This window comes from Notolabrus celidotus, chromosome 16 (assembly GCF_009762535.1).
Source record: "Notolabrus celidotus isolate fNotCel1 chromosome 16, fNotCel1.pri, whole genome shotgun sequence".
In the NCBI taxonomy this organism is placed as follows: domain Eukaryota; kingdom Metazoa; phylum Chordata; class Actinopteri; order Labriformes; family Labridae; genus Notolabrus; species Notolabrus celidotus.
Genome location: NC_048287.1, coordinates 27,702,959 through 27,728,980, shown reverse-complemented (window position 1 = coordinate 27,728,980; position 26,022 = coordinate 27,702,959). Strand labels below are relative to the sequence as shown.

General features: G+C 42.4%; 1 protein-coding gene across 2 annotated transcripts in view; it reads left to right on the top strand.

Moving 5' to 3' along the window:
• Positions 1 to 26,022, top strand: part of cica (capicua transcriptional repressor a) — a 53,309-nt gene that overhangs the window by 15,843 nt on the left and 11,444 nt on the right. The window contains exons 4-14 of one of the 2 annotated variants that reach the window (XM_034705492.1): positions 9,128 to 9,259; positions 12,226 to 12,379; positions 16,506 to 16,605; positions 16,712 to 16,894; positions 17,082 to 17,208; positions 17,870 to 18,036; positions 18,765 to 18,897; positions 19,360 to 19,442; positions 21,506 to 21,998; positions 22,868 to 23,010; positions 24,742 to 24,902. In XM_034705492.1, the coding sequence (XP_034561383.1) occupies positions 9,128 to 9,259; positions 12,226 to 12,379; positions 16,506 to 16,605; positions 16,712 to 16,894; positions 17,082 to 17,208; positions 17,870 to 18,036; positions 18,765 to 18,897; positions 19,360 to 19,442; positions 21,506 to 21,998; positions 22,868 to 23,010; positions 24,742 to 24,902 (1,876 nt within the window). Of the gene's footprint in view, positions 1 to 9,127; positions 9,260 to 12,225; positions 12,380 to 16,505; positions 16,606 to 16,711; positions 16,895 to 17,081; positions 17,209 to 17,869; positions 18,037 to 18,764; positions 18,898 to 19,359; positions 19,443 to 21,505; positions 22,371 to 22,867; positions 23,011 to 24,741; positions 24,903 to 26,022 lie in introns of both variants that reach the window. The other variant, XM_034705491.1, reaches the window with a different exon arrangement.

The window sequence follows — 26,022 nt, the reverse complement described above, 5'->3', positions numbered from 1 at the left end:
CAGCAGTAAAAGGAGTAATTGTATTGCTGGCGTGTTGTCATGGATACACTGTTTCCACCGGTAGAATTAGCGCAGTAAAGCGTTGAGCCCTGAGCTGATTATCGAAGCGCGCTTTTATTTCTCTCTCCCTCTCACATCCCTCGCACTGCTGCTAACAGCCACCTGCCTCTGTAGCGTAACGTTTCCTCCACCATACATTTTTAAAAACACCTAGAGCCACAGTGGGCCCAGAAACAAACACAGGCAGAAGGCAGCGGAGGCCCCCACGGCTGAGATCTCTCCTATATATAGCCCAGCTCAAGTGCAGCTGCATTAGCATCACAAGTTTCATTACTGCTCTCTTTGAGTACATCTGCAGCCTTCGGTGGAGAGGAGATAAGAGCCCTGATGTAGCTGAGGTCCCATCTTGTTACACAGCTCGAGAACTTTTATTATTGCTGTTGCACCCACAGGAGAAATTATCCAGCAGCTTCCCTTGCACTAGTAATGTGTAGTCTATCATAGCACAGGTGGAATGAGTTGTAAAGTGTGTCCCCCCCAAAGCACGCAGGGTGCTGTCGCCTCATCTTTATCACCGCTGCTCCTCGCTACTCCTCACTGGTAGCACCTAAAGTAAACCAATAATGACAGATGGATATCTAAGCACTGTTCCTGTCACTGATTTTTTTCACAACTCCCCACTGTCAGTGCGTCCGTGCAATATTAATGCCATGCCTTTTCAGGGTGTCAGCAGGTCCTCTTAAAGTTTAAAGAATCTCGAGTCAGATTTATTTAGCACCTTAAAGGGTGAGCTTGTTGTTATTCCTCACTGTCGACAAATCTGAGAAGAAGAAAAAAATGTAAGTGTTACTTTGTTGCTGGCTGTTTTCGAAACCGCCTGTTACATACTACCTACAAATGTAGTAGTATGCAGTTTAAAAGTGGTATGTAGTATGACTGTTCTTTTGGATCTGTTCTGCAGGATGCTGGGTCAGGCGTCGCCGGATTTCTGGTTTTGGAAAGCAGAAGTCAACTACAACCAAGCTGATCCCTAAACCGCTTCTGTAGCATCCACTTATGATTTAAAAAGTTAAAGCTGGGGTTGGTAGTCAGATTCAGATACACTGGTTAAATTGATCTTTATGTCCCGATGGCAATCAATACATAATGTGTTAATAAAGCTGCTATCTACAGCCGGAGTAAATCTGGGAAAACACCAATCAATCCCTGCCATCAGGAGCCAAATGATGAAACCAATCAAATCCTGTCCTGCCGTTCGGCCCGCCTCCTGCAAAACGTACATTTCATGTTTGTTTGTGTTTTGAACTTTCACTATGAGAATGTTTTGGTGTTTTCTTACCGCTGAATGAGACACGAGTCGACATAGAGCAAAACACAAATGAGCGGGGGCGTCGTTTTGGAGGAGAGGGAGGGGTTAGACGGAGTCCTGAGGAAATGCTACATTCAAATCCATGCTAGTTTTCCGTGGCTACCAACCCTAGCTTTAAGAAGTGTTTTTAATGGAATGTAATAATTTTCACAGCACCTAAAAACAAAGTGCCCCCCGGCAAAAAAAGAAAGAAAAGGCGTAACGTTAGCGCAGTGCATTATGGGAAACAGTATGTGATGGAGACTGGTCTGATGCATACTGAGAAATATTCCCAAATCAGTACGACATCCAGGTAGTTTTGGCATACTGCAGATTTTGCTCTTGACCACATACTACATATTGAATTTTGGCCAAATCAGTACGTACTGCTAGTATAGTAGGCGGTTTTGCAAACAGCCTCTGTGTCTCTGTGCTTTGCTCTCAGCTCACTTGTTCCTCGTTGAGCTTGTTTTAAAAATCATCTCTTACAAAAATAAGGTGATTAGCTTAAGAGTTGGGTACCATAGCTTTGGGTAATGTTGCTCAGGCAGGAGTTTATAATGCATTTGTGGGGGACTGTTTTCAGCGGCGTATTTATACATATTTACAGTTCATGTGGGTGATTGAAGAAGTTGAATAATGTGCGTTAGCTTAACTAAAATACAGCACCAATGTTTATAACGAGTAACAAAAATAACACAAATGTGTTTATGATGAACAATGAAGCTAGAAGGCATAAGGGGTAAAAATATTCCCGGCTTTGGTTAAAAAAGACATAAATGTGTTAGTTATAGTTTCCTTTAGGGGTTTGCTGTTAAAGAGAAAGTTAATAAGAACTGCAGACATGACTTCCTCTGAGTTTATTACATTAGTTTTGATATTAATCCCTAAACCAGGGGTGTCAAACATACGGCATGCGGGCCAAAACCGGCCCACAGGATGACTAGGCAAAGTCAAAAAATTACAGAGAACACATTAACTGCAATTTTTTAATAAACGTAATTGCTGTTTTAAAATTTGTACTACAATCAAACAGCTGACAGAGCGCACCTGAACAGCACTCCTGGACTTTTTTTTCTCATAGTGATGAAAAAGAATATTTGCAGTTTACATAATCTGGTGGAAATTTGTGACTTTTTGGACCCCTGCATACAACACTCTCCAGCAATCGAACTGTTCATGCTGGAGCTGGAGGGTCCATGATAGTCAACTTTACCTTCTTCCTTATTATAATCTATCTGCTCTTTGCTGTAAACATTACCCTCTGTGTGTCAGGTGAATGGGAAACCTGGTGTGTTCACAGCAGGTTCCAGTGCTTAAAGAACATGGTATTTAGCCACACTTTGAGACTCACTATGGCGAAAAATACAACAGCTGTTCTAATAAAAAGATAGTTCCTTATATGTGAACATTTTCAGAATGTACTGTTTTTGCACTAAAACAAATTGTTATTTATAGGTTATTTTATGATTTTACCAGTCAGGCCCACTTGAGATCAAATTGGACTGTATGTGGCCCCTGAACTGAAATGAGTTTGACACCCTTTGCCCTCAACAGTGACGTTTAGTTGAGACAGAGCTGAAAAGCAAGACAAGCCAAATACTTGACTATGCATGGTTTAACCACAACTGTGGGTGGAAACTGAGCAATATGTTGATTTTTGCACGTCAACTGGGTGACATTTTGACTCTCACGAATCCTCGCTGCAACAGTAGGACACGACAGGGTTAATACAGTTTTGCTGTGTGAAGCGTTCACTGCTGTGTTACTCATTCAGATTAATCTCCGAGCTGTTCTTAGCCACATTGAGTTGTCAGCAATCTGTTTCTGCGAGAATACTTTTGTAATCTTCATAATTAATTAGCTCTTGAGTTTAGTTTATTATAGAAATGTCATGAGTAATAAATGGATGGTATGTGGCCACTAACCGACTTTTAACTGCAAGGAATATTAAAAAACCTCAAAGTTAGTTTTGCGTCTAATTGTCTCAGCTCAGTTTTGATGATAAAGGAGATACACAGCAAACATTAACTACTGAACAATAATTCAGGATCATTTTTAAAACTCCCAAGCAGTGGTTTTATGATCTGTGGTAAATCAGCTTTGGTAGGACTGCACAGCTGATCTGTCCTTGAGCAAGTCATTAAAGCAACACGAATCAAAGGCAGTAATAATTCTGGTTTTGAGGCACTATTGCTCCTTTGTGCTGTCTCATATTTTGTTTTATATTTAGATGATATCCAATCCGTTAAATACTCTTAGTTTGAATATGTGCATAATCTTGAGAACTACTGTAGTGTATTGTTCTTGTTTGCGTTTTTGGAGAAGCCTCACTTCCTCACTTGTAGTTCCTTATGCAAAAAGCGGCTGAACTGCCGGTTAGTAGTAAGGAGATCAAAGGTCAGAACAGAGCGATAATTGTCATGTGCACCAGAATCAGCTCTCAGAAAAGAACATTGTGAACAGTGTGTGTAAGCAACAGTACATCCAGCACATGTGTATGTCTAATGCATGTCTAATATCTAGCTCAGCAGTATCTGGATCTCCATTTTAGCTGAGCTATCTATCGCCAGTAAATGGTCAGCTATAAATAGATCACTTTAATACTGAATTATAAAATTATAAATGGAAACGGAAACTGGACATTGCAGTGCTGCAGCACAGTTCACAGCCAGTTTATTTCCAGCAGGCTAGGCGAGCGTGTGGGACAGCAGTCAGCGGAGGCTAAAAACTGATTATCTCCATCTGCTGAGGCTGAAGTCACTTACTCATAACTCATAATACAAATGTTCAGACATAAAGAATCAATCAACAAATCAGCTTTTACTGTGTGCATATGTCTGGAGTGGGCTCTTTATAATGCTTCCAACTCAATGCACCTAACACAAGTGCTTGGCAACACCAGCGAGGAGAAACTTCCCTTTGACAGGCAGGAACCTTGAGCATAACGACAGACACTGGGGGACACGACCGATGAGACAGACAGACAGAAAGACAGACAGACAGACACAGACAGACAGACAGACAGACAGACAGACAGCAACAATGATAATAATAGAGACCAATAACAGAAGTGGCAGTCTCTGCATTCACCATCCACATGAATTTGCAAGATGAGGGTGCACGAAACCTCTGGGGAGGATACAAAGTTAGTAACATATTTAAAAGTCCCATCAATGTATGAATGCATGAATGATGGAGGGAGAGAGAGAGAGGGAGAGAGGAATTTGGTGTATCAAGTCCTCAAGCTGCATCAATAGGAGGGGTTGCATGAGGGTTAAGCCTGGCGAGCCCTAAACATTCTGAATACAAGATGAGCTGTCTGCCTCTTATTCTGAAACTAATACATGGTTACACATAATAGGTGTCTGAAAAAGGAAAGCTCTGCCTCCCATACTACTTTTGGACATGTAATGCACCACAAGCAAGCCTGTATTCTGTGAGCACTATGAGCTCTCTAAGATTTGATGTTGCCTGTTATTAAGAGCTTTGTATGTGTGGAAAAAGAGTACTGGATTTTATTCTAAAGTAAGCCAGTGCTTATGGGAGAAATATGATCTCTATTTATGGTTCCTGTCAGGATACATGCAGCAGCATTTTGACCTTGACCATAGGCTGTGTATTAAAATGGAGGCCATAAGTGTTCACTGACAGTGAAGCCAAACGATTTAGAGCTCCCCCTGCTGATTTCCTGTGGTATAGATCATAAACCCCGCCTTCCTCAACAGATGGAACATGGGTCCAACTATAACATTAAAATACATGTCAAACACATTTTTAACACCAATGGTTTCTGTCTTTATAGTAAGTTGTCATGCCAGGTTGTTTCTATGCAAACCTCGGCTGCATTAAGACAGCATGTCAGCGCCCATTGAGGCGGTCCTTTTTTTTTATCCCAAGTTAATTTTTGGGCATTTTTGTCTTTATTGAAAGGACAGCTGTAGATAGACAGAAATTGTGGGGAGTAGAGAGAGAGGGAAGACATGCAGCCAAAGCTCACAGCCAGGAATCGTACAAGTGACCTCTGCGACGAGGACTATAGCCACTGTATGTGGGGTCCTTAGACCGTTAGGCCACCAGCACCCCATTGAGGCAGTCTTTTGGCTTCACATCTCATTATGGGCAGAACTTACAGCCCATTGTCCATCAATCTACACTCAATGGACCTGACAGAGACATATTTTAGCCACCTAATAATTGGGATTTTTAATTTTCCGTCCTTAAAGAGTTGGATGCACGTTCTTATCAAGCGGCAACCTCCGGTCTAAAAATAAGAGTCCAATGCGGAAGTGCTAAAAACTGCAGTTCATCGAGGATCCGCTTGAGGCTGACTCTGGAAGTACCAGAAACCACATACACACCAATTCAAAAAAGACGATCTTTACAGCAGAAATAAACATGTTTACAGCCTGGTACAAAAGACGAGTGTAGTCTGGAGAGCTAATTTCTCGAGATTCAGCAATTTCAAAGATATTGAGATTACGAGTCTTCCAATGAGAGGCACAGCTGACTTGATTGACAGGCGGGAACACTGCAGCTGTTGGCGAGGAGGCTCAAAGCCCGCCTCTTTACATCACAGTCGCTCGACAGCAGCAATATGGCTGCCGCCGCCGATTGGCCTCAAAACAGCACTTCAGAAACAGATGGGTGACGTCACAGATACTACGTCCATATTTTATACAATCTATGGTTCTTATGCACATTTGTAATGTTACACAGATAAAAAAAGAGGCTGTCTTTGTCTGACTTTAGTAGCAGAGCATGTTTGGTTCTTAAGGCATGTTTTGAGCTTAGTTAACAGATAAGGGTCATCAGTATTTGTGTACGTATCACAAGGGATCATCTGCATAACAACATATAATAACCCATGTGTCCTGGTAATATGACCTGAAGGAAGGAAGTGAACAGAGTCAGTCCAAAAACCAAACGTGGAACTCCCAGATTATTTTTGGCAAATGCAAAGGAGTCATCATGGAGGATCACAAACTGAGATTGATCTGATAAATAGGATTTAAATCAGCTTAACGCAGCTCCTCCAATGTCAATTAAGTGTTCTGTCTCTGTAACAGGATGTGGTGGTCAGTTGTATCAAATGCTCCACTTAGACCTAACAGGACATAAATCAGTTGTTGTTAAAGTGGAGTAAGAGGGGATGTGGTACGAGCGTCAGCAGTCGTTATATATAAAGTAGTAGTGGTGATAGTAGAAGCAGAAGTAGAGGCTCCAGTGGTATTGTAACATGATGATGTAAAAAAAAAGTGTGATCAGTTAAATTAATTATTTGAAGAAAATATTTATTATAAGAAAAAAAAAAAAAAAAGAGTAGTAGGAGGTTTGTTTTTTTTCACACATACATGCTGTCCTCTGAAATCCACACATCTTCCAAATGTGAATTATTCACCAGCTATGAAAATGACACCTGCTGTCTGCCTCTGACTGTTTCGAGGTAATCCATCATTTTGAAAGGATTAATTCAGCTGAAGAAGAAGTAGTAATTTCCTCACATTTGAATGAAGCAGACTCAAGTGTTTGCAGATCTGTTGTGCTAATATTCAAATTCAAGATTCAAAGGTTTTTTATTGTCAGTTTTCACTATATATACAAAGACATACAGGAAAATCGAGATGCTGTTTCTCTCTTCCAACTCTTAAATAGCAAAAATTTAAATATAAAATACAATACAAATACAAACAGCCTAATATTTATGCACAGTGATGCTCAGAGTTTAACGCTGATGTTAAGAAAGGAAATAGCTCAATATGACATGGCTTACCTGATGACATTCAACATGCTTAATATTAAGCATGTTCATTTTCTTTTTACATATATATATACACTACCAGTTAAAAAGTTTGGACACACCTTCTCCTTCAATGGGTTTCATTTATTTTAATTATTTTCAACATTGTAGATTAATACTGAAGACATCAAAACTATGAAATAATCTGGTTGTGCCATAATCTGGATTACAACAGTAGTCAAATAGGGCTATCCATTGTGTACTAACCCTACCTCTGAACAACACAACTGATGGTCTCAAACACATTAAGAAGGCAAGTCATTCTACAAATGAACTCTTGACAAGGCTCATGTTAATTAGAAACCATTCCAGGAGACCACTTCATGAAGCAGACTGCGAGAATACCAAGAGTGTGCAAAGCTGTCATGAAGGACAAAGGGGGCTACTTTACAGAATCTAAAATATAAAACATATTCTGCTTTGTTTAACACTTTTTTGTGAATTAAATAATTCCATGTATGTTCTTTCATAGTTTTGATGTCTTCAGTATTAATCTACAGTGTTTCAAATAATTAAAATAAATACAAACCCTTAAATGAGAAGGTGTTTCCAAACTTTGGACTGGTAGTGTATATATATATATTTTGGGGGCTTTTTACACCTTTATTTATAGAAGACAGGACAGCGGATAGCTTAGGAAAGCGGGAGAGAGTGGGGGAATGACATGTGGGAAAGGGGCGCTATATGGGCGCGCAACTTAACCATTAGGCTAAATCTGTGCCCAGCATGTTCAGTAAGTTTAGTGAGTAAGAATGCTGACATTTTCTTCTTAACAATAAACACACAGTTGGGGATTAAGGCAATTTATTTCTGTAGCTACATTTTTTTATAAAACAAAAAAAATTGACTAACAAAAAGCTTGACATAACAATTGATGGAGGAAATGTTTAGAAACCAAAGTCACAGGGGTTAATCCTCAGGGGACCATGAAGGTCTTTGCACATTTTATGAGAATCTAATAAACGATGAGGATAACGTGGTGAAGTAAGATCTCTGGAGCGACCTTTTTGTCATCAGACAGCAATTTACTCAAGTTTTGTCTGATATAATGGGTCATGGGGCTCAAACCTGATGACTAAAAACACAAGGAGACATGCAGCTGCTTCAAAAATACAGTTGATTTATTTACTAAAAAAGGCAAATGATTTAATTAACAAACATCCTGAGGTGTGAGAGTCAGTCAGACAGTAGTGTCAGTGTGTGTGTGTATGAGTGGAGGTATGGTGAGTGAGGTGTTGCATGTCAAAAGATAAACAATAATGAGGAGCGTGGTGCATGAGGAGCAGCACATCCCTGTCTGTCTCCTGACAATGAGGAAATGAAGCATGCTCTTCTGAATTGAGAACATCGGGGCCATGTGTTCTCAATCCATGACGGCCCAGCCACACCCGCCGCCGCCACCTGAAAGAGACAGAGACGAAGTGCCAGAGAAACAACTAACAGACTGAGTCGTCAATACAGGAAACTCTCAGGATTCATAACTTAATGTTGTTTTATAAGAATCTGTGATCTACACCTGTGATCTGATTCTCAAAACAACATTGTGATACTGCAACTGACTCAGGAGCCATCTCTAAATGTACGTGACAGCAGTCTAGACAGTGGGTAGTCTGGAGTCTGGATTCTCTGTGGATAAAATAACAGGTTCCCTCATCCCATCTCTCACCACATGACCCCTCAGCTCTCGTTATCCCGGGGGATGGTCTCTGTGCGTGTGTTGGATATGGGGGCAGAGTAGGTGACTGGATACACAACTCCATTCATGGTCTTCAGTCTCTGGCAGTTTCTGTGAAAAGTGTAGTTTTTAGTAACACTTTGGCTCATTGCTGGCTGATGATCACATAGGATTTCACATGCTGCCAGAGGGCAGATCGCTACCTTCTGTCCACAGGCCACAATACTGAAGTGGATAAACATGATGACATTTTTAATTTTCCTGACTCTCTCTCTCTCTTCTCTCTCCCTTCGTGTTCCCACAGTTTGGACCAATGTGGAGCCTCGGTCGGTGCCAGTGTTCCCTTGGCATTCGCTCGTCCCTTTCCTGGAGCCCAGCCAATCAGGAGCGGCTGCCCAGCCTGCTGATGGCCAACAGCTTGTCAATCAGAGCAAAGGTAGCGAGTGACCCCACTCCTTTTTCTCTGGACGTGTCATCGTGACTTTTTACTCAGGCGAGGGACACAGAAGGCTTATTTCACAGCTTGTACACAAATATATATGTGACTGTATATTATAAACAAGCGTTTCCCAGACTAATCATAAAAGGAAACCCTATGTAGTGCTGTGTTTCACAAATAAAGACTGCCAAAACACTCCAGTACACAGCCAGTACAAATGTTGGTTGGACATACCCGCAGCCAAGTCAGTGTTTCCCAAAACAGTTGCGACTGAATTGCGAATCAGCACAGTTGGTGTTCACACCAATATAGTTCCAGTAACATTGTTGATAACAATATTTATTGGCTGGAGCACTAACGTTTATCTGAGACTAATTTTGAACGGATGGGGATGATCAGTCATCTAAATGCAAACTGCAGGGCTGTGTCTCCTTGTCTACAGAGCTTTATGAGGCTCTATGTAAGAGTGTTTGTTAGAGAGCTCAGAGTATTGATTCCCTGTTGAGTTCATGTAACATCAGCAAAGGCTTAAATAACATTCTTCAGAGTCCAAGTTCACCTCTAAATCTAAAACACAAAGATTTTTACTTCTGCTTAAATGTGTAACAAAGATGTGCAGAAAGCTCTCACACTTCAGGAACTAGAAACTTGTGATCTTGCACAGTTGCTAAGAATTTTCAGCTGATACTCAAAACAGTTCATGTTCCCTGAAGAAAAGAGGAAACTTTAAAGTGGCCGTGAAATAATGAATAACATTTATTCTGCCCATAGACTGTATAAAATATGGACGTAGTATCCGTGACGTCACCCATCTGTTCCTGAGTGCTGTTTTGAAGCCAATCGACGGCAGCAGCCATATTGGAAATGCGGAACTCAACCAGGCAGAGTGTGATGTAGTGTGAGCCTCCTAGCCAACAGCTATGTGTTCCCGACCGGGAGTCACGTCAGTCATGTCCTTATATGGGCAAAACTCGTGATCTTAATATCTTCTGAACCGTCACGTTAGAAAAAAATTCACCCTCCGTACAGTGTGTGCTGATAGAGAGATTAGCTTCTTAGGGCCAAGCCGTTTTTTGAACCAAGCTTTAAACATGTTTATTAATGCTGCAAAGATCGTCTTTTTCCCATTCATGTCTATGTGGTTTCCGGTGTTTCTGCAGCCAGCCTCAAGCAGATTCTTGATGTATTGCAGTTTATAACACTTCCGCATGGGCTTCATATTTTGAGACCGGAGGTTGCCGCTTGATTCTGCCCTCTCTTGAGCCGGTAGCCCAGTCTTAATGTGAGCTTAACAAAGTTCCTACCTTTGTGCTTTCACATTGATCCTGCAGTGGTGTAGTACTGGTGTCCGAGTGTGTGATTCCACATTGTGTTACGGCAAGGCAGAAGCAGGAGAGATAAACACACAGAAGGAGCTCCACATACACACAACCTGTTTGCGGCACCAAGCAGCAACTTCCAACCGCGAGAATTGAAGCTAATGTGGAAGTGTTTAAAACTGCAGTTCCTCAAGTGTCCACTTGAGGCTGGCTCCAGAAGTACCGGAAACCACATACACACAAATTGGAAAAGCCGATCTTTACAGCAGAAATAAACATGTTTACAGCCTGGTACAAAAAAATGAATGCAGTGCATATATCTAATGTCTCTATCAGAACACACTGTAGGGGGGGTGAATTTTTTCATAATGCGGCAATTTTGAAGATATTAAGATTATGAGTTTTCCATTCATTAGCAAGGACCACGCTACACAAAGATATAAGTTTGAACATTTAATTAATTATTTGTGCATAGTGTGGCCCAGCAGAAGGAGACTCACGATGGGGGTTCCATCTCAGCATTATCCTGCCGAGCTGATCTTGACCCGGGTTGTACCTGGAAGTAGACAAGGGCATAGTAGAAGCCAGCACAAGTTGAGTAGAAGGGAATAAGGAAAAAGGTTAAGTGGAGTAGAGAAAGGTGAGGGAGGGTGGGTTGAAGAATCAAAGACTCCAAGCAGTTGGAGTAGGCTGGCTACGTTTAAGTAGTCTTGTCAGGTGATTGAGGGCGTGGTTTAGGCAGGCGGGAACACTTTAGCTGTTGGCAAGGAGGCTCAAAGCCCGCCTCTTTACCTCACACTACCTCGGCATACGTTAAGTCGACTTCAGCATTTCCAATATGGCTCCCGCCGACGATTGGCTTCAAAACAGCGCTTCAGAAACATCTTGGTGACGTCACGGATACTACATCCATTAATTATACAGTCTAAGGTCGGCACACATTGATCCCTTCTCGCCTCTGTAGTACCTCTGTTACTTACTCCGATGCCGGCACAGTGATGGTACGACTTTATCCCACTGTTACACCTCTGTGACATTTATATTGAAGGTGGGATGTTACAGGGGCGCAAGTTTTGCTCTCTGAACTGACAGTAAACAAAAGCTGAGCAGTAGGTTAGAAATAGAAACAGACACAGGCCTCAGTTTAAGATGGTGGGAGCACAAAGACTCTTATTATCAAGAGATTGTACACATATGGAAGAATACTAATGAGCAATAGATTCTACTTCTCCCATCCATTCATCCCCAAATCTTTCACACTGGAACTATAATTTGGTGGATTTGCTTGAAGAAATCACAACATCAATAGAGACTAATCTGTGTGAATGCAGTGAGAGAAAACAAGCGCACTAAATGGCTTCAGTCTCATTGCAAATACTTTAAGTTTAACACGTATTCTTTGAATCTGAGAGGAGACATTTTCTTTATATGCGAGTAGTCTTTAGCTCCATCTTATATAAAGCTTTCCTCTTACTACTGCTACAGATGATCACATAACATAGTCACAGATTCTCACACCTCCCACGGTCAGTTGGCCAGAATAGAGCTATCCATCAACAAGCTGCACGCCCTGTGTTTACACATATGGCACTGTTGCTTACTTTAATGAAGCTTTTCTGTAACCGGCCCATGAATTCTTTTCAGAGCCTCGTTGCGGTGTGGCCCTGGTGAGCGACGGACGGACTGGCCCTCCTGACCTAGAGAGGGGATCGCCGTCACGCCCTCCCCCGACCAATGACAATCCTCCTACAGACAGGGGCGGGGCTGACAGCGAGACAGAGAGTGATACAGATGACCCGTAAGTACAAAGAGGTTGTCCTTCTTCCTGGTATCGTTGAGGCCAGACTTTGTCATGGGGATTGTTTTGCAATGTTTTTTGCAAGGGGGTTAAAAAAGTTTTGAATAACACAGCCAGTTGTAAGACGCTCTGCACTGCATTTCCTTGTGGTTGTCAAAGTCTAACAACAGCTGCGGACTGCAAACTGAATCAAAACAAGCAGAAGCAGCACATGAAACAAAAGATTGAGTTTATATTCAGGTGTAGAGCGGCTGTGTGGCACACTGACCACTCTGTGAAATGAGGCCAGCCAGACAGCCAGACAAATCGGATCCCATTTAGGTCTTGTTTACATGCAAATGTGGTCATTTATATGTGTGGGAAGTTACCCTAACAGTTTTTGGATAGCATAGATTCATGTTTATTTCAGAAGTATCTAACATCATTAGGAAGTTACACTCAAGTATGATTAGATTCTTACTTTTTGTAAACTCTAAAAGCTTCAATAAACTTTGAAATATGGACACGCAGAAATCTAGCATTTGGCCTTTAAGATGCATGCTGATGTTGTTGTGCAACATTTAATTGGGTGACACTCATTTTGAGACAGCACCACGTACATTATGTGTTTCCTCTCTGCAACTCTTGGAATGACTCACGAGGAGGCAGATAGTATCTGTAGATTATAATACACACAGTTTGTCAGAGTAGTTTCAAGTGCCAGATTTAAAACTTTGGGGACACCACGCTCGGAGCAGGTGCATTTGGAATCCACCTGCGAAAGCAAAACTCAAAAGTAACAACAACAAACAACTATTTTTTACCAGTTGTATCAGTGCGTGTGTGTGTATGTGTGTGTGTGTGTGTGTCTTTGGCAAGAGTTATACAGTCTGTGCTTGTTCATTCCACTCAGTCTCAGGCTGCGTCTCTGCGTCTGGCTGGGTTATTGCTCTTTCAGAGTGACTCAGACGGGCTGCGTGGCTGTCTGGCTGGTAGTGTGGTTTTGAATGTTTCAGGGTCACTGTGCTCTCAGCGATGGCGGCGCTGTTTAGAGCCGCCATCATTGAGAGCACAAAGAGAAATGCTTCAGCAGTCTCTAAGTGGTGCAGTGGTTACACCTGTTATACAGCTACGTCTCAATGAAGAAACTAACGGCATTCATAGAAACAAAGTTGACATATTCAACAGCCATGTATTAGTTCTTTTACTCTTCTACTAATTGCACAGGGAAAGTACACCTGCTGCAAACAGCCTTACAGAACAATATGAATTGATTTACTTTTATTTATTCCTGTAATTTAATTTTGTTTCATGGTTTTTAAATGTACTTTACCACCTCTTGGAGTTCCTCTGCTATTTATCTCCTTGTTCAAGAGTTGTTCTGATACTGAAATTAGTAATGTCTCTGATACAGCCTCAAATGCAGTGTTGGAAAACTGTGGGAAAGCCAGTCTATGCATCAATCCATACAGGATACTGTACAGTGAATAGGGTTGCAAAGGGGTGGAACATTTCTGGTAAATTTCCTTGGGAAGTTAAGCTGGGAAATTTTGAAAATATTCCAATTTGGAAACTTTCCATGGGAGTTATGGAATTTATGGGAATTGAGGGTAGTTTAATGGAAAGGTATCATATCCAAGCATAAATATTTGTATGTTATAAGCAGACATCCATCCAAAATAATAAAATTAAAACAGATGTATTTGTAAGTTGAACTTTATCAAGGGTTAAATATTTTATTGAACAATCAATTCTTTCATTGAAGAACAAAAACAGGAATGTTGAGTTAAATATTACTCATTCCCCCCCCGACCCAACCCATTCAAAAATTAACAAAAATGCAATCCCAACAAAGTCCCATTCAAAATGTTAAACGAAAAGAGCCACTCTCCCTCCAAAAAAGTCCTATCATGTGTGCATGTGATGGAGGAATGCACAGTGCATGTAGGGGGCGTGGTCTCAATAGCTCTGCAGTAAGCAGTGTGCTAAGTGCATGCGATTGAGGAATAGCATAAATATTCAACTGTACCTGCATGAAATCTGGTTGTTCTAGTCAGGATTATGCTGAAATATATTTTTCCCAACTATATTTAAGTTCCCTATTAAGAGCCAACCTTCAATTTAGTAAATTCCTGCTTTATTCCCATAAATTCCCATTAATTCCCATGGAAAGTTTCCAACTTTGAAAATTCCTTGCATTTTGCAACCCTAATAGTGAACAGGTGGTTATGCAAATTAAAAAGCCCAACAGGGTGAGCGGGACGCCCACGCAAAGAGGGCGAATCGTGTCTCACTGCTGCTCATGGTTAAGTTGCTTTGTAGTAATGAAACTTAGCGATATCCAGGCTCCAGTAGCTCTTTAGTCTGCTTTTGCATCTGTGCTGGTGAACTTTGATTATTTCTCAACCCTTAAGTCCAACCTGAGACAGAAACTAACATTTATGTCTCTATGTTGACCAATTTAGGATGCTCACAGGCACTTGTTTTGCAACAGTGTCAACAGGTAGCGGTCAAATGTGCTGGACTTCTTAGAACAGATTGATTAGATATGAAGTATATACAAGTTGTTCCTGGTGTCACTTCTGCTGTTGGGAATTGATTACTGATGTTATGAGGTTTTGACCAATCAGAATCAAGTATTTAACACAGGAGGGTAAGTTTAGATAAGCCCCGAGTCGAGTTGACCCAGGAACATTATTGCTGTCCCTAAGAAACGAACATAACAGGAGGGTTAGGTTTAGTTTTGGAGGCCATCCAAATATACTGGAGTGTCCACGAGCCTTGTATTCTTTTGGTATACTAAGCTAAGCCATAAAGTCATGGTAGCACTCATCTCAAATGCTTACATGTTCAACAGTGTATCTGATAACTTGAATAGTCAGTGAAACTAATTATAGTAATGATGAAGCTATTATTAATCACACCATAATATGACACATCCGAGCGTGTGACGTCATGTTAAGGAAGTTTATTATAGTGCTGTGTTTTGGTCCTACTGAGAGGACGAGTGTGACAACAATTACTCACTGAAGCTATAGTCTCTCAGCCTCCTGTTACCTATTATGTCTCCCATTATGGTTCCTAATGTTTCCAATACAAAGAAAGCTTTTAAAACACCCACACGCACATTTTCAGGCATATGCCCATAAACACACACAGAAATAGCCCATCTGACTTAACCCCAACCAAATTATTATGTAACTTCAATTTCTGAAAGACCTTGTGATCGCTCTGGTAATTGTGAAGTTATATACTTTTTTTTCTCCTCTCTTGTCTTGTCTCCCACAGCTTCATTTCTACCTTCAGAGAGACTTGTGTTTTACTTTTGCTTTTTTAATTATGCAGCCCACCCCTGTATTTGGTGTTTGCTGTGAATGTTAAAACCAAACAATGACTAAAAGAGGAAACACCCACCATAACCATGTGGAACATCTTGAGACTGAGGGGGCTCTCTGTCAGAGAGGCAGACTATCTTTGCACCAGTTCACAGATTTAAAAGACTTCTAACGGTCTGAACTTTAGGGCTTGTTATTCAAATTGACTTCTAACCAGATAATGTGGGAGGGAACTTTAAACCAGGTCCTATCTCCTATTTTTTTCTCCAAAATTTGGTTAATCTGTCTCCATTTATGGATTCATGAAGATATGAGCTTTTGTAAAATACCATCACTAATAAACCATTATTTTAGACTCATAATAAGGATTTTGTCCATCTGTTTTTTGAGTGTTTTAACGCTCCTTATCTCCCACCGCCTTAACACTACAGTAATGCAAACCTAACCCAGTTTGTGACAGCATACTATTTACTTTTTCTATTTACTCTGTGTCTGGTCTGGGCTTTTTTCTGCAAACTAACCAGCAGCTCATAAGAAGACTGTTACTTAGTACTACTGGGAAAGAACAAATGCCGTGAAATTATGTGAACAGTTTTTTAGTATTAAGCACATCCTGTGATAACAACCACAGCTGAAGAATGACTTGCAGAAAGTAGATAAAAAAAAAGGAACATTAAGACAGAAAATGTAAAAAGGTTTTTTGTTTCTTTTCAGCCTCGTTGATTCTGAAAGTCCCTCACAGTTAGGAATGTCCCCTGACTTCCTCTTCTTGTAGAGTCCCAGTTTCACTTTTCCTCTTTGTGTGAATGAAGGTTTTCTCCGGGTGTGGCCAGTGATCCAGCTCCCTCCTCAGGCACTATCAAGAGACGCACACAGTCCCTCAGCGCCCTGCCCAAGGACGCAGACAGAAAGGTCAGTCCCCCGTGCAGAATTGGTGTGAAACTGAAAATTAAAAAACAAGAAGAGCACAACTAATTTAAACTCTACACTTTATATCCTCCTGCAAACTCTCAACCAGAGGGAGAAAGACCACATCCGCCGTCCCATGAATGCATTCATGATCTTCAGTAAACGCCATCGGGCCCTGGTGCACCAGCGACATCCCAACCAGGACAACCGAACAGTCAGCAAGATCCTTGGGGAGTGGTGGTACGCTCTGGGGCCCAACGAGAAGCAGCAGTACCACGATCTGGCTTTCCAGGTGGAGATACTCTTAACTCTTGATGTGGCTTTGTTCACTGACAGTACTCGTGATGCAAAAGTTACCCTTTACCTGTTATTCCAGAGATTTTAATTTGTGCTCCAGACGCCCAGTTGTATCAACAGCAATAAAGACTTAATCTGAATTATGCAGTAAGAAAGACCCTCTCCTCCTCCTCTTCCTCCAGGTGAAAGAGGCCCACTTCAGAGCCCATCCAGATTGGAAATGGTGCAACAAGGACCGCAGGAAGTCGCTGTCGGAGGGCCGTGGGACCCCGAAGGAGCAACGGGAGAGGAGCATGTCAGAGAGCACAGGTGTGTGTTGATCATAGACTGTATAAAATATGGAGGTAGGATCCGTGACGTCACCCATCGGTTTCTGAAGCGCTGTTTTGAGGACTGTAGGCAGTGGCAGCCATAGTGCTGCTTATGAGCATTTGTGACGTAAAGAGGCGGAGTTTAAGCCTCCTAGTCAACAGCTACAGTGTTCCCGCCTGTCAATCAAGGCAGCTGTGCCTCTCATTGGAAGACTCGTATTCTCAATATCTTTGAAATGGCTGCGTTAGAAAAAAATTCACCCCCCGTATAGTGTGTGCCGATCGAGAAATGAGCTATCCAGACTACACTCGTCTTTTGTACCAGGCTGTAAACATGTTTATTTCTGCTGTAAAGATCGTCTTCTTTGAATTGGTGTGTATGTGGTTTCCGGTACTTCCGGAGCCAGCCTCAAGTGGATCCTCGATGAACTGCAGTTTTTAGCACTTCCGCATTGGACTCATATTTTTAGACCGGAGGTTGCCGCTTGGTGTTTGATGAGCACACATAATCTTAATCGTCATCAAGTGGAGATCTCTCTCTTGTTTTAGGACTTGCAGGCATTTTGCTCTTACATGTGTGACCTCGCATGAACTGGTTCAGACTTTTATTGAACACAGTGTGATATTTCATCTTTGCTCCTTTCTCCTCTCGTCTTCAGATCCTCACTCGGAACCCCAGGTGCTGGAGGGGAAGGGAGGGGGCTCGGGATGGCCTGGAGGATCAGAGCGTCGAGGGGGTCTGTTTGTGGGGCAGCACCCCCGTCCCCGAGCCTTTTCCCAGAGCGCCGTGCACACCCTGGAGCAGAGGGAGAGAGACCTAGAGAAGGTACGAGGTTGTTAATCTGTAGCTCAAAGGCAGATAACAGACTCTGGAGGTTTAAAAGAAAAAAAAAATCTGCTTTAGATCACTCGCAAGTTTAATCTTAGAGTTTAGATCACGTGCTTGCAGTCTTGTTGAGAGTATTATGAAAGCGCTTTTAACAAGTCTGTTGCGTCTAAGAGAACAAAGAAAAAGTAAAACAAATAAAAGTACAGAAAATAGACGCAGCAGACGAAGAACAGGGCGTTGTTTGTGCGTATGTGAGCTGCTCCACTCAGCAGACGTGTGTCCTTCACACCGCGGAGCATTTGGTTGAACTTCTCAACTGAAAGCACGCTGTTGAAAAAACAGTTCAAATGGACGCTCTTTGTTCTTTGTGTGAGGGCTCGAGTTGTTGCTGCTGAAAAACCCACTGAAAGCTCTGGGGGAGCTCAGCCTCCAACTTCAAAGGTTTCACTTTCTACTTTTTTAGTGCCTTTGAAGGTGCGAGACTGGAGTTTGCTGCTTCGCTCCTAATCACAGAGGGATAGGTCTGCATGTGAGCTCTTTTGTTCTGAAGGCAGCATTAATCCTATGTTGTGTGTGGATGCATGCTTTGAAATAAAAGCTATGTTATGTCTGTCTATGTGTGTTGTTTTTTTAAGTTGTCCTCTGCAAAAAAGTCTATAACAACCATCTCCATCTGTCTCTGTAGGAGTTGTAAAAAGTTTTTGATCTTTTCCCCGCTCTGTCAGGATGACGGGGCAACTATGTTCCGCCACCGGCCCCTGCCTCAGTCCATCTACCAGGGCGGGGCAAGTGAAGACGTGACCAGCGATGAGGAGCGTATGGTCATCTGTGAGGAAGAGGGGGACGATGATGTCATGGGTGAGTGAGATGAACAACAGCATAGTGGTGTAGTGGTTGTTAAAAAAGACTGTTGCATAACTAAAAGGTCATGGTTTCAGTTCCCATAACAATCAGTGTGTCTTTAAAAAGCTTCAGCCGTCTCAGTCTCAATGTCGGTGTCAGCAAAAACCTTAGCTCAACTAAATTCAGAAAAAAAAGAAGAAGAAGAAGAAAAAAAGCTGTGTCATCTGCTGAGCTCCGGCTCCGGCCTGTTAATTACTGTTGTTAAAATACAGCAGTAACAAAAGCACACATTCGGCTGCGGTGGTGATAAGCTGGTTTAGAGGAAGCCTCTTTCTAATTTATGTCCAGACACCATAAGTGGTTCTTTATCTGGACCCTAAATGCAAATGAAATCACGACAAGGAAACTGTTTAAAGAATATCGTGTTTGCTTAAACCGTTGAGATGCTAACATGTGATAGCCATGTTTCACCTGCAGACGATTCCTGTCCTGAGGGCTCCATCGACCTCAAGTGCAAAGAGAGAGTGACCGACAGCGACGAGGATGAACCAGATGGACAGGTATCTGCAGTGATCATCAAATAACTCGGGCTACTATCCACCAAAGATTCATTATTCAGACCTGGACCGACCTGGACATAAGATCCAATACCTCGCCTGATTCATAGGCCCAAAAATTTTCTAGCTTTTGAGTAAACTTCCTGCTGAGTCTGAACCACTGACTGTATAAATAATGTATGTAGTATCCATGACGTCACCCATCTGTTCCTGAGCGCTGTTTTGAAGCCAATCATCGGCAGCAGCCATATTGGAAATGTGGAACTCAACCAGGCAGAGTGTGACGTAAAGAGGCAGGGTTTGAGCCTCCTAGCCAACAGGAGTGAAGTCAGTCATGTCCTTAGTTGGGCAAAAACTTGTAATCTTAATATCTTCTGAACTGTCGTGTTAGAATAAAATTCACCCCCATACAGTGTGTGCAGATAGAGAGATTAGCTACTGTAGCCAAGCTGTTTTTTTAACCAGGCTGTAAACATGTTTATTAATGCTGCAAAGATCGTCTTTTTTGAATGGGTGTCTATGTGGTTTCCAGTGTTTCTGCAGCCAGCCTCAAGCAGATTCTCAATGAACTACAGTTTCTAACACTTCCGCATGGGCTTCATATTTTGAGACCCAAGGTTGCCGCTTGACCTGGCCCTAAGATCCATAACCTTGCCTGATTCATTGGTCAATAAATGTTCTAGCTTTTGAGTAAACTTCCTTCTGAGTACTTCTCTTGTTACCACTCAGCCCATGATATTTAAATTGTGCTGACAACACAGAGTTTGAACTGGTTGTATTATTCTTTAAGTGTATAACCTTCATGCATCGAGTATTGGTAATGAAAACAGGAATATCCACGACACAGATGTCTCTTTGAAAAGGTAGCCTTTGAGGAAAATGCATCATAGGTTGCAAAGGAGATATTTGTTGAAATTCTGATGGTGTCCACTGGATGAAACTTATAATTTGGGGCATTTTCGCCTTTAATCGATAGGACAGCTGAAGGGAGACAGGAAATGTGGGGAGTAGAGAGTAGGAGAGGACATGCAGGACATGGTCGCGGCAAGGAGTCGAACCGGCGACCTCTGCAGAGGACTATAGCCTCTGTACGTGGGGCGCTTAGACCAATAGGCCACCAGTGCCCCAGGATCAAGTATTGTTAATGAAAACAGGAATATCCACATTAATAATTGACGACACAAACGTCTCTTTCAAAAGGTGGCCTTTGAGGAAAATACATCATAGGAGATATTTGTTGAAATACTTTTTGCAAGGCCAGGCTGAAGTGCCGTGTCCTCCCTGTCTTCATAATAAATCCATGCAATCTTCAGTGGGATTTACTTTGAGCCTGGTTTTCCTACACAACCCTGTCCCCTTTTTTTACTTTAAGATTTTGCCAAACTGCAGCACTTTACTTTTACACTGAACCCCTTAACCGAGTATTATTGATCTCCCGGTGTGTGATCTCAGATGGTGTAATAGAAGCCTTAGAGGCATAACATGAATAAACAGCACACAAGCTTTACAGTAGCACCGTTTTATAGTTTTTCTGTGACCCTGGCTCGGCTACAGTTATGTGTCTGTGGCATTCACATGGGCGGCTCGGCTTAACAAAGGTGGAACAGTCCTGTCTTGAACAGGTTTAGTAAAAGGGGCTTGTGTCTCTCTCTCCCACCATTTTGTACTGGATATATCAAATATAAAACATGCTTTAAACTGCTTTACTTGTGTTGAAGCGATGCTCTCTTCTCAGCTGTTTACAGTCTTGGTATGAAGCTTCATATTCAACTCATTCAAAACCCGATCTGTGTCTTCACTAGCTGCATGAGTTGCTTATTTATGTAGCTGGACTTTCACTGAAGAGCTTTGAAGAGTTAAACTTAATTCTGCACTTAAGGCATCATGTCGTTGGTGGTTTAATTTAAGCTTTTTCTTTCTGAGTTCATTTTTCCCATCAAACTTTAAAAACCCAAAGAGTTACTACAAGTTTAGGGATTCTGTGTTCACAAAGATGAGAAGAACTTTACATAGTAACTTTCTGTCTTTGATCTCTCCATCTCTCTCCATCTCTCTCCTCCCTGCAGCATGGCTTCCAGCCAGTGGCTCGCTCCTCTCTCCCCTCTTCCTCTCCCTCCATCCCTCACTCCGACTCCACCTCATCTAAAGGGAACAGTGGAGGGGGAGGAGGTGGTGGTGAAGAGGGATCTGAGAGGAAGAGAAAGAGAGGCACAGACGGAAGAGAGGAGGGGAGTGAGGGAGGATCCAAGAGAGAGGAGACGGCAGCAGGTGGAGGAGAAGGAGGAGTGGAAAGTGGGCAGGGTGTTTCCTCTCTGTCCATCGCAGGCTTATCCTCCAGCTCCACTTTGGCCCAGCAGGGTCTGACCCAGGTTCTCAGCGCCGTCCGCATGGCCCCCACAATGGTGACCAACGTGGTACGACCCATCGCCAGCACGCCCATCCCCATCGCCAGCAGGGCAGTGGAAGGGACCGCCCCCCTCGGCTCCCTGCCCCAGGACAAGAAAACTACTCTCCTGATTGGAGGAGGCGGACCTCAGCAGCTGCCAATCAACGCAGGGGGTGGGTACCTATCCTCATCCTCCTCTCCTGGTCCAGTCAGTGTAACCCCTTTGGGCAGCAGCGGCCTGGTCACTAGCCTAGTTCTGGGTGGGTCCTTTCCTGCTACCCAACCTGTGCAGCTTCTCCCCCCGCAGCCACACGCACAACCCCCGCTTCCTGTTCTCCACCCTACTGCTGCCACCTCCTCTCACACACCTCCCGCCAGCCTCAAGCCACTAGCTCAGGTCCAGTACATCCTGCCAACCGAGAGCCCCTCGTCCCCTCAACTTACCCACCAGCAAATTCTCTCCCTGCCCACCAATACCGCCCTGGCAAATGGCGTGCACTCGGGGGCGGGGATCAGAGTTGCATCAGTCAGCCCCGGGACCAGAGGTGAGACGGAGAGCAACAATTTGGCTTCGCTCCTCTTGATGTTGTCACTGGCTCTCTGGAGACTAAAGAAATAAATGTGTATCTTAGATTTGATTATTGTTCGAGTTCCTTTTTCTTATTAATCATCTTCTCAGGAAGCTCTGAAAATAGATTTGATTGGCTTACATAAACGGGAGGAAGATGATTGACAGGAGAAACACTGTTGACATGAGTATGAGCGCCTGCCGCCCACACATGCCTTAATCACTCTCTATTCATAAGAGTCAAAAGCAGCAGAACATTGTTCTCCCCTGTTATCAGCCAGGAATTTCACTATTATGAGTATTAGAAATGTCCTCTCTGTCTCAGTGTGTCTCCACCCACCCGTCGCTCCTGAGCTGTCCTCACCTCTCTTATTTTGGCTCGATTCATCTGTTTCTCCAACTGAGTGTTTTTAATTTTGTCTCCCCTCCTCTCTATATCTCTCTCTCTCTATCCCTCTCTTTCTCACTTATTAGTCCAAACGCAGTCGCCCGTCTTGCAGAGCAAGATGTTGGTTCCCATGGCAACAGTCAGAACAGGGTCTACTCCTCCTCACCCTTCCATTTCCCTGGTCGCTCCGCCTCTTCCTGTGCAGAACGGCTCTGCGACAGGAAACAAGGTAAGAGGGTCGGGATGGTGTCTGAAATAAGTGTGAGGAGCGTCAGGGGTGAACGGACGCCGCTGACGAGGTGGTTGAATCCTAAACATCAGCAGCAACATTTAAAGCAGACAGGGACGACACATGTTCCAGAGAAGTACACAGCTCTGCTTCATGCTCATGTGATGCATCTTTTACTGTTTGGATTAGAAACTTTCATTTTTATTTTTGTTTTATATGAACATGTAACATTGAACAAGTGAGGACTAGGACATTACATTACAATCAGTAAAAAATAAAGTGAATCTTAAGTATTATAGACAGGTACAGTACACAACAAAGGCATTCAGACAAACAGAAAAAGTACAGAATCTTTGTGGTTGTAGAAATCCCATTTTTTCCCAGAGTGTATCCCCCTTCTTCTTTTGAAGGCGAAGAGCAAAAGTCATTTTTTCCATACTGCTAACAGAGTTAATAATGTTTTTAAGTAGTTTAATGGTGGGAGGGTTCTTCTGAAGCCAGACTCGTGTTATTGCTTTCTTACTTGCAGCCATGAAAATCTTCAGAGGATACATGTCTCTCTTTCTGAGGCTTTCAGGTATTTTCCAAAAGTACAAAAAAATAAAAGAAGATTCAAATGATATTTCTTAAGTCCTGCAGTCATTACTTTAAAAAAAGATATATTTACAGAAGGGATGTTATAAATTAATCGAGCATCAATTGATTGATTGTTAAGAACTTACTCCAACACATTTTTCTGTTTTGATTTTCTATCTTGTGGAACAAACATCATGTGGTCTTATATTTTGTTCAGCTATCAGGGAGGTGTTTCACATTTAAAGCATGTTTCGATGTGAATCAGCTGACTGAAGGTGTTGCACACAGCTGGGGGCTGCGGCTGAGTGATAGGTCTCCACGAGTGCTTTTTTGTTTCCGCCGCCGGACTGATTATGATCCGGTTGTGCTCCCATCTGACACCTGACCACGTACACATGATTATTTTTCTCAATAAGAACGAGTAGACAGAAAACTGGACACTGTGAGTCTAGAATATGTTTCTGTTCAGTTCCCTTGTTGAAATCTGAGCCTTCACTTGACTGTAAACCCGCTCCACACGTTGATATTCAGCGTTTTGCATTTTGTACGCCTCAATATGATCCGTAGCTGTTTAATATCGTCAGTTATAAACATTGTGTCATGAAGAAAATTTGGATTAAGGGGAAAAATCGCATTTGGCTTTGTTTTTGACACAAGATGATTAATCGATAATAGATCGTTAACATTTCCAAAGATCGATCTCAGAGAATACTTGAAATTTACAACCCTAATTTGCAGGTTTGCCTCTTTCACTGTCAGATCATGAGAGGTTACACACACAGGGGACTAGACTCCTGCTCAGACAATAAAAGGAAATCTCTTGAAGATGTTCTGAGTCTCCTTAAACTGAACGGGCTTGTTTCTATTATTGTACACCTGCAGTCATATCTTGATTAACTGATGTTGTCAAATGGACGAACAATCATTTCTACACACTTTAAAATCAGGGAATGCTGATTTTTTTCAAGCACAAATATTTAAAATTCTAGAACCCTGAAACCACATTTGTTATTCATAAGGTTGTCTCACACGAAACACAACAGATAAATCTTTAATTATGCATGTTTGCTAAAAACAGCCCGACTGTTCTGTGTCTATTTTTAGATTGTTGGTGAGAATCTTCTTTTGTTTTTATGTTTCTCTCGTCCCTCAAAGATTATCCAGATCGCTCCCATGCCTGTCGTCCAGACCAGCGTTCACCCTAGCGGTGCAGCAGCAGTGCATCCTGGGAGCCCTTTTCCTGTTTCTGTGGCAACGATGATGGCTCCTGGTGCCGCGCCTCCACAGACCGTTCTCCTGACCTCTCCACCCACCAGGTCACTAACGCAGGCCAAGCACCTGAAAGACAGCAGCATGTACCCGCTTTTATTTTCCTCTGTCAGCTGGTCAGAGATCCGTCTGAGTTATTGCAGCTCAGCGAGCTTTTCAAATGTCCGTCAGATTCTGATGTGAGGCGGTTACATGAACGATCGTTGATGTACAGTGAATGTACTAAAGAAAAGCCTCCAGATTTGATGCAATTTAACTTTAATTTATTACAATTTAAAGCTTTTCTTTACAGCCGGCATTAGAGGTTAATCAAATTGTTAGTTGGCAACGATTTCTATCACTATTATTTCTTCATTTTAAAGCAGAATTGCCCTAAATGTACTTGTATCATCTTTTTAAAGATGCTGTTGACTCTCGATTATTAGTTTTTATTATAGTAAATATAATAGTTTATAGAGTTTAGACTGATGGTCCTGACAAAAGGAGCTATTTAAAATTTGAAATTGATATTCTTACATCAATCTCTGACACTTTGAAGAAGTTGAATCTAATTTGAATGAACTTTTATTCATTAATTAATCCATTAGAAAGGAAATCATTGTTTGAAAAGTCAGTGGCGATAATATAATGATTGATTGATTATCGCCACTGATTTTTTTTACAATGCATATCTACAAAAACATTCTTTATGGGGCGCTTATGCCCTGGACAGGCTCCAATATGTGCAGAACTCAGCTGCCAGGGTTCTCATGTGGCAGCACATCACCCCCACTCTCATTCACCTCCACTGGCTCCCTGTAAAGTACTGTATCTCCTATAAACTCCTCCTCCTCACCTACAAATCCCTGCATGCCCTTGCCCCCCAATACCTGGCTGACCTCCTCCACCAACACACTCCATCCCGGAACCTACGGTCTTCGGACCTGGGTCTCCTCTCCATACCCCAGACTAAGCTGCAGACTTTTGGAGACAGAGCCTTCAGTGTGACAGTCCCCAATCTGTGGAACTCTCTCCCTCCGGACATCCGCAGCGCCCCAACCCTGGACAGCTTTAAGAAAGCAGTCAAAACGCACCTTTTTCTCAAGGCCTTTCCCCGTTAGATAGTGTTGTCCCAAACCTACCCCCCAGACCCCCTACCTGATCCTGTTAAGCGACCTTGGTTTTGAA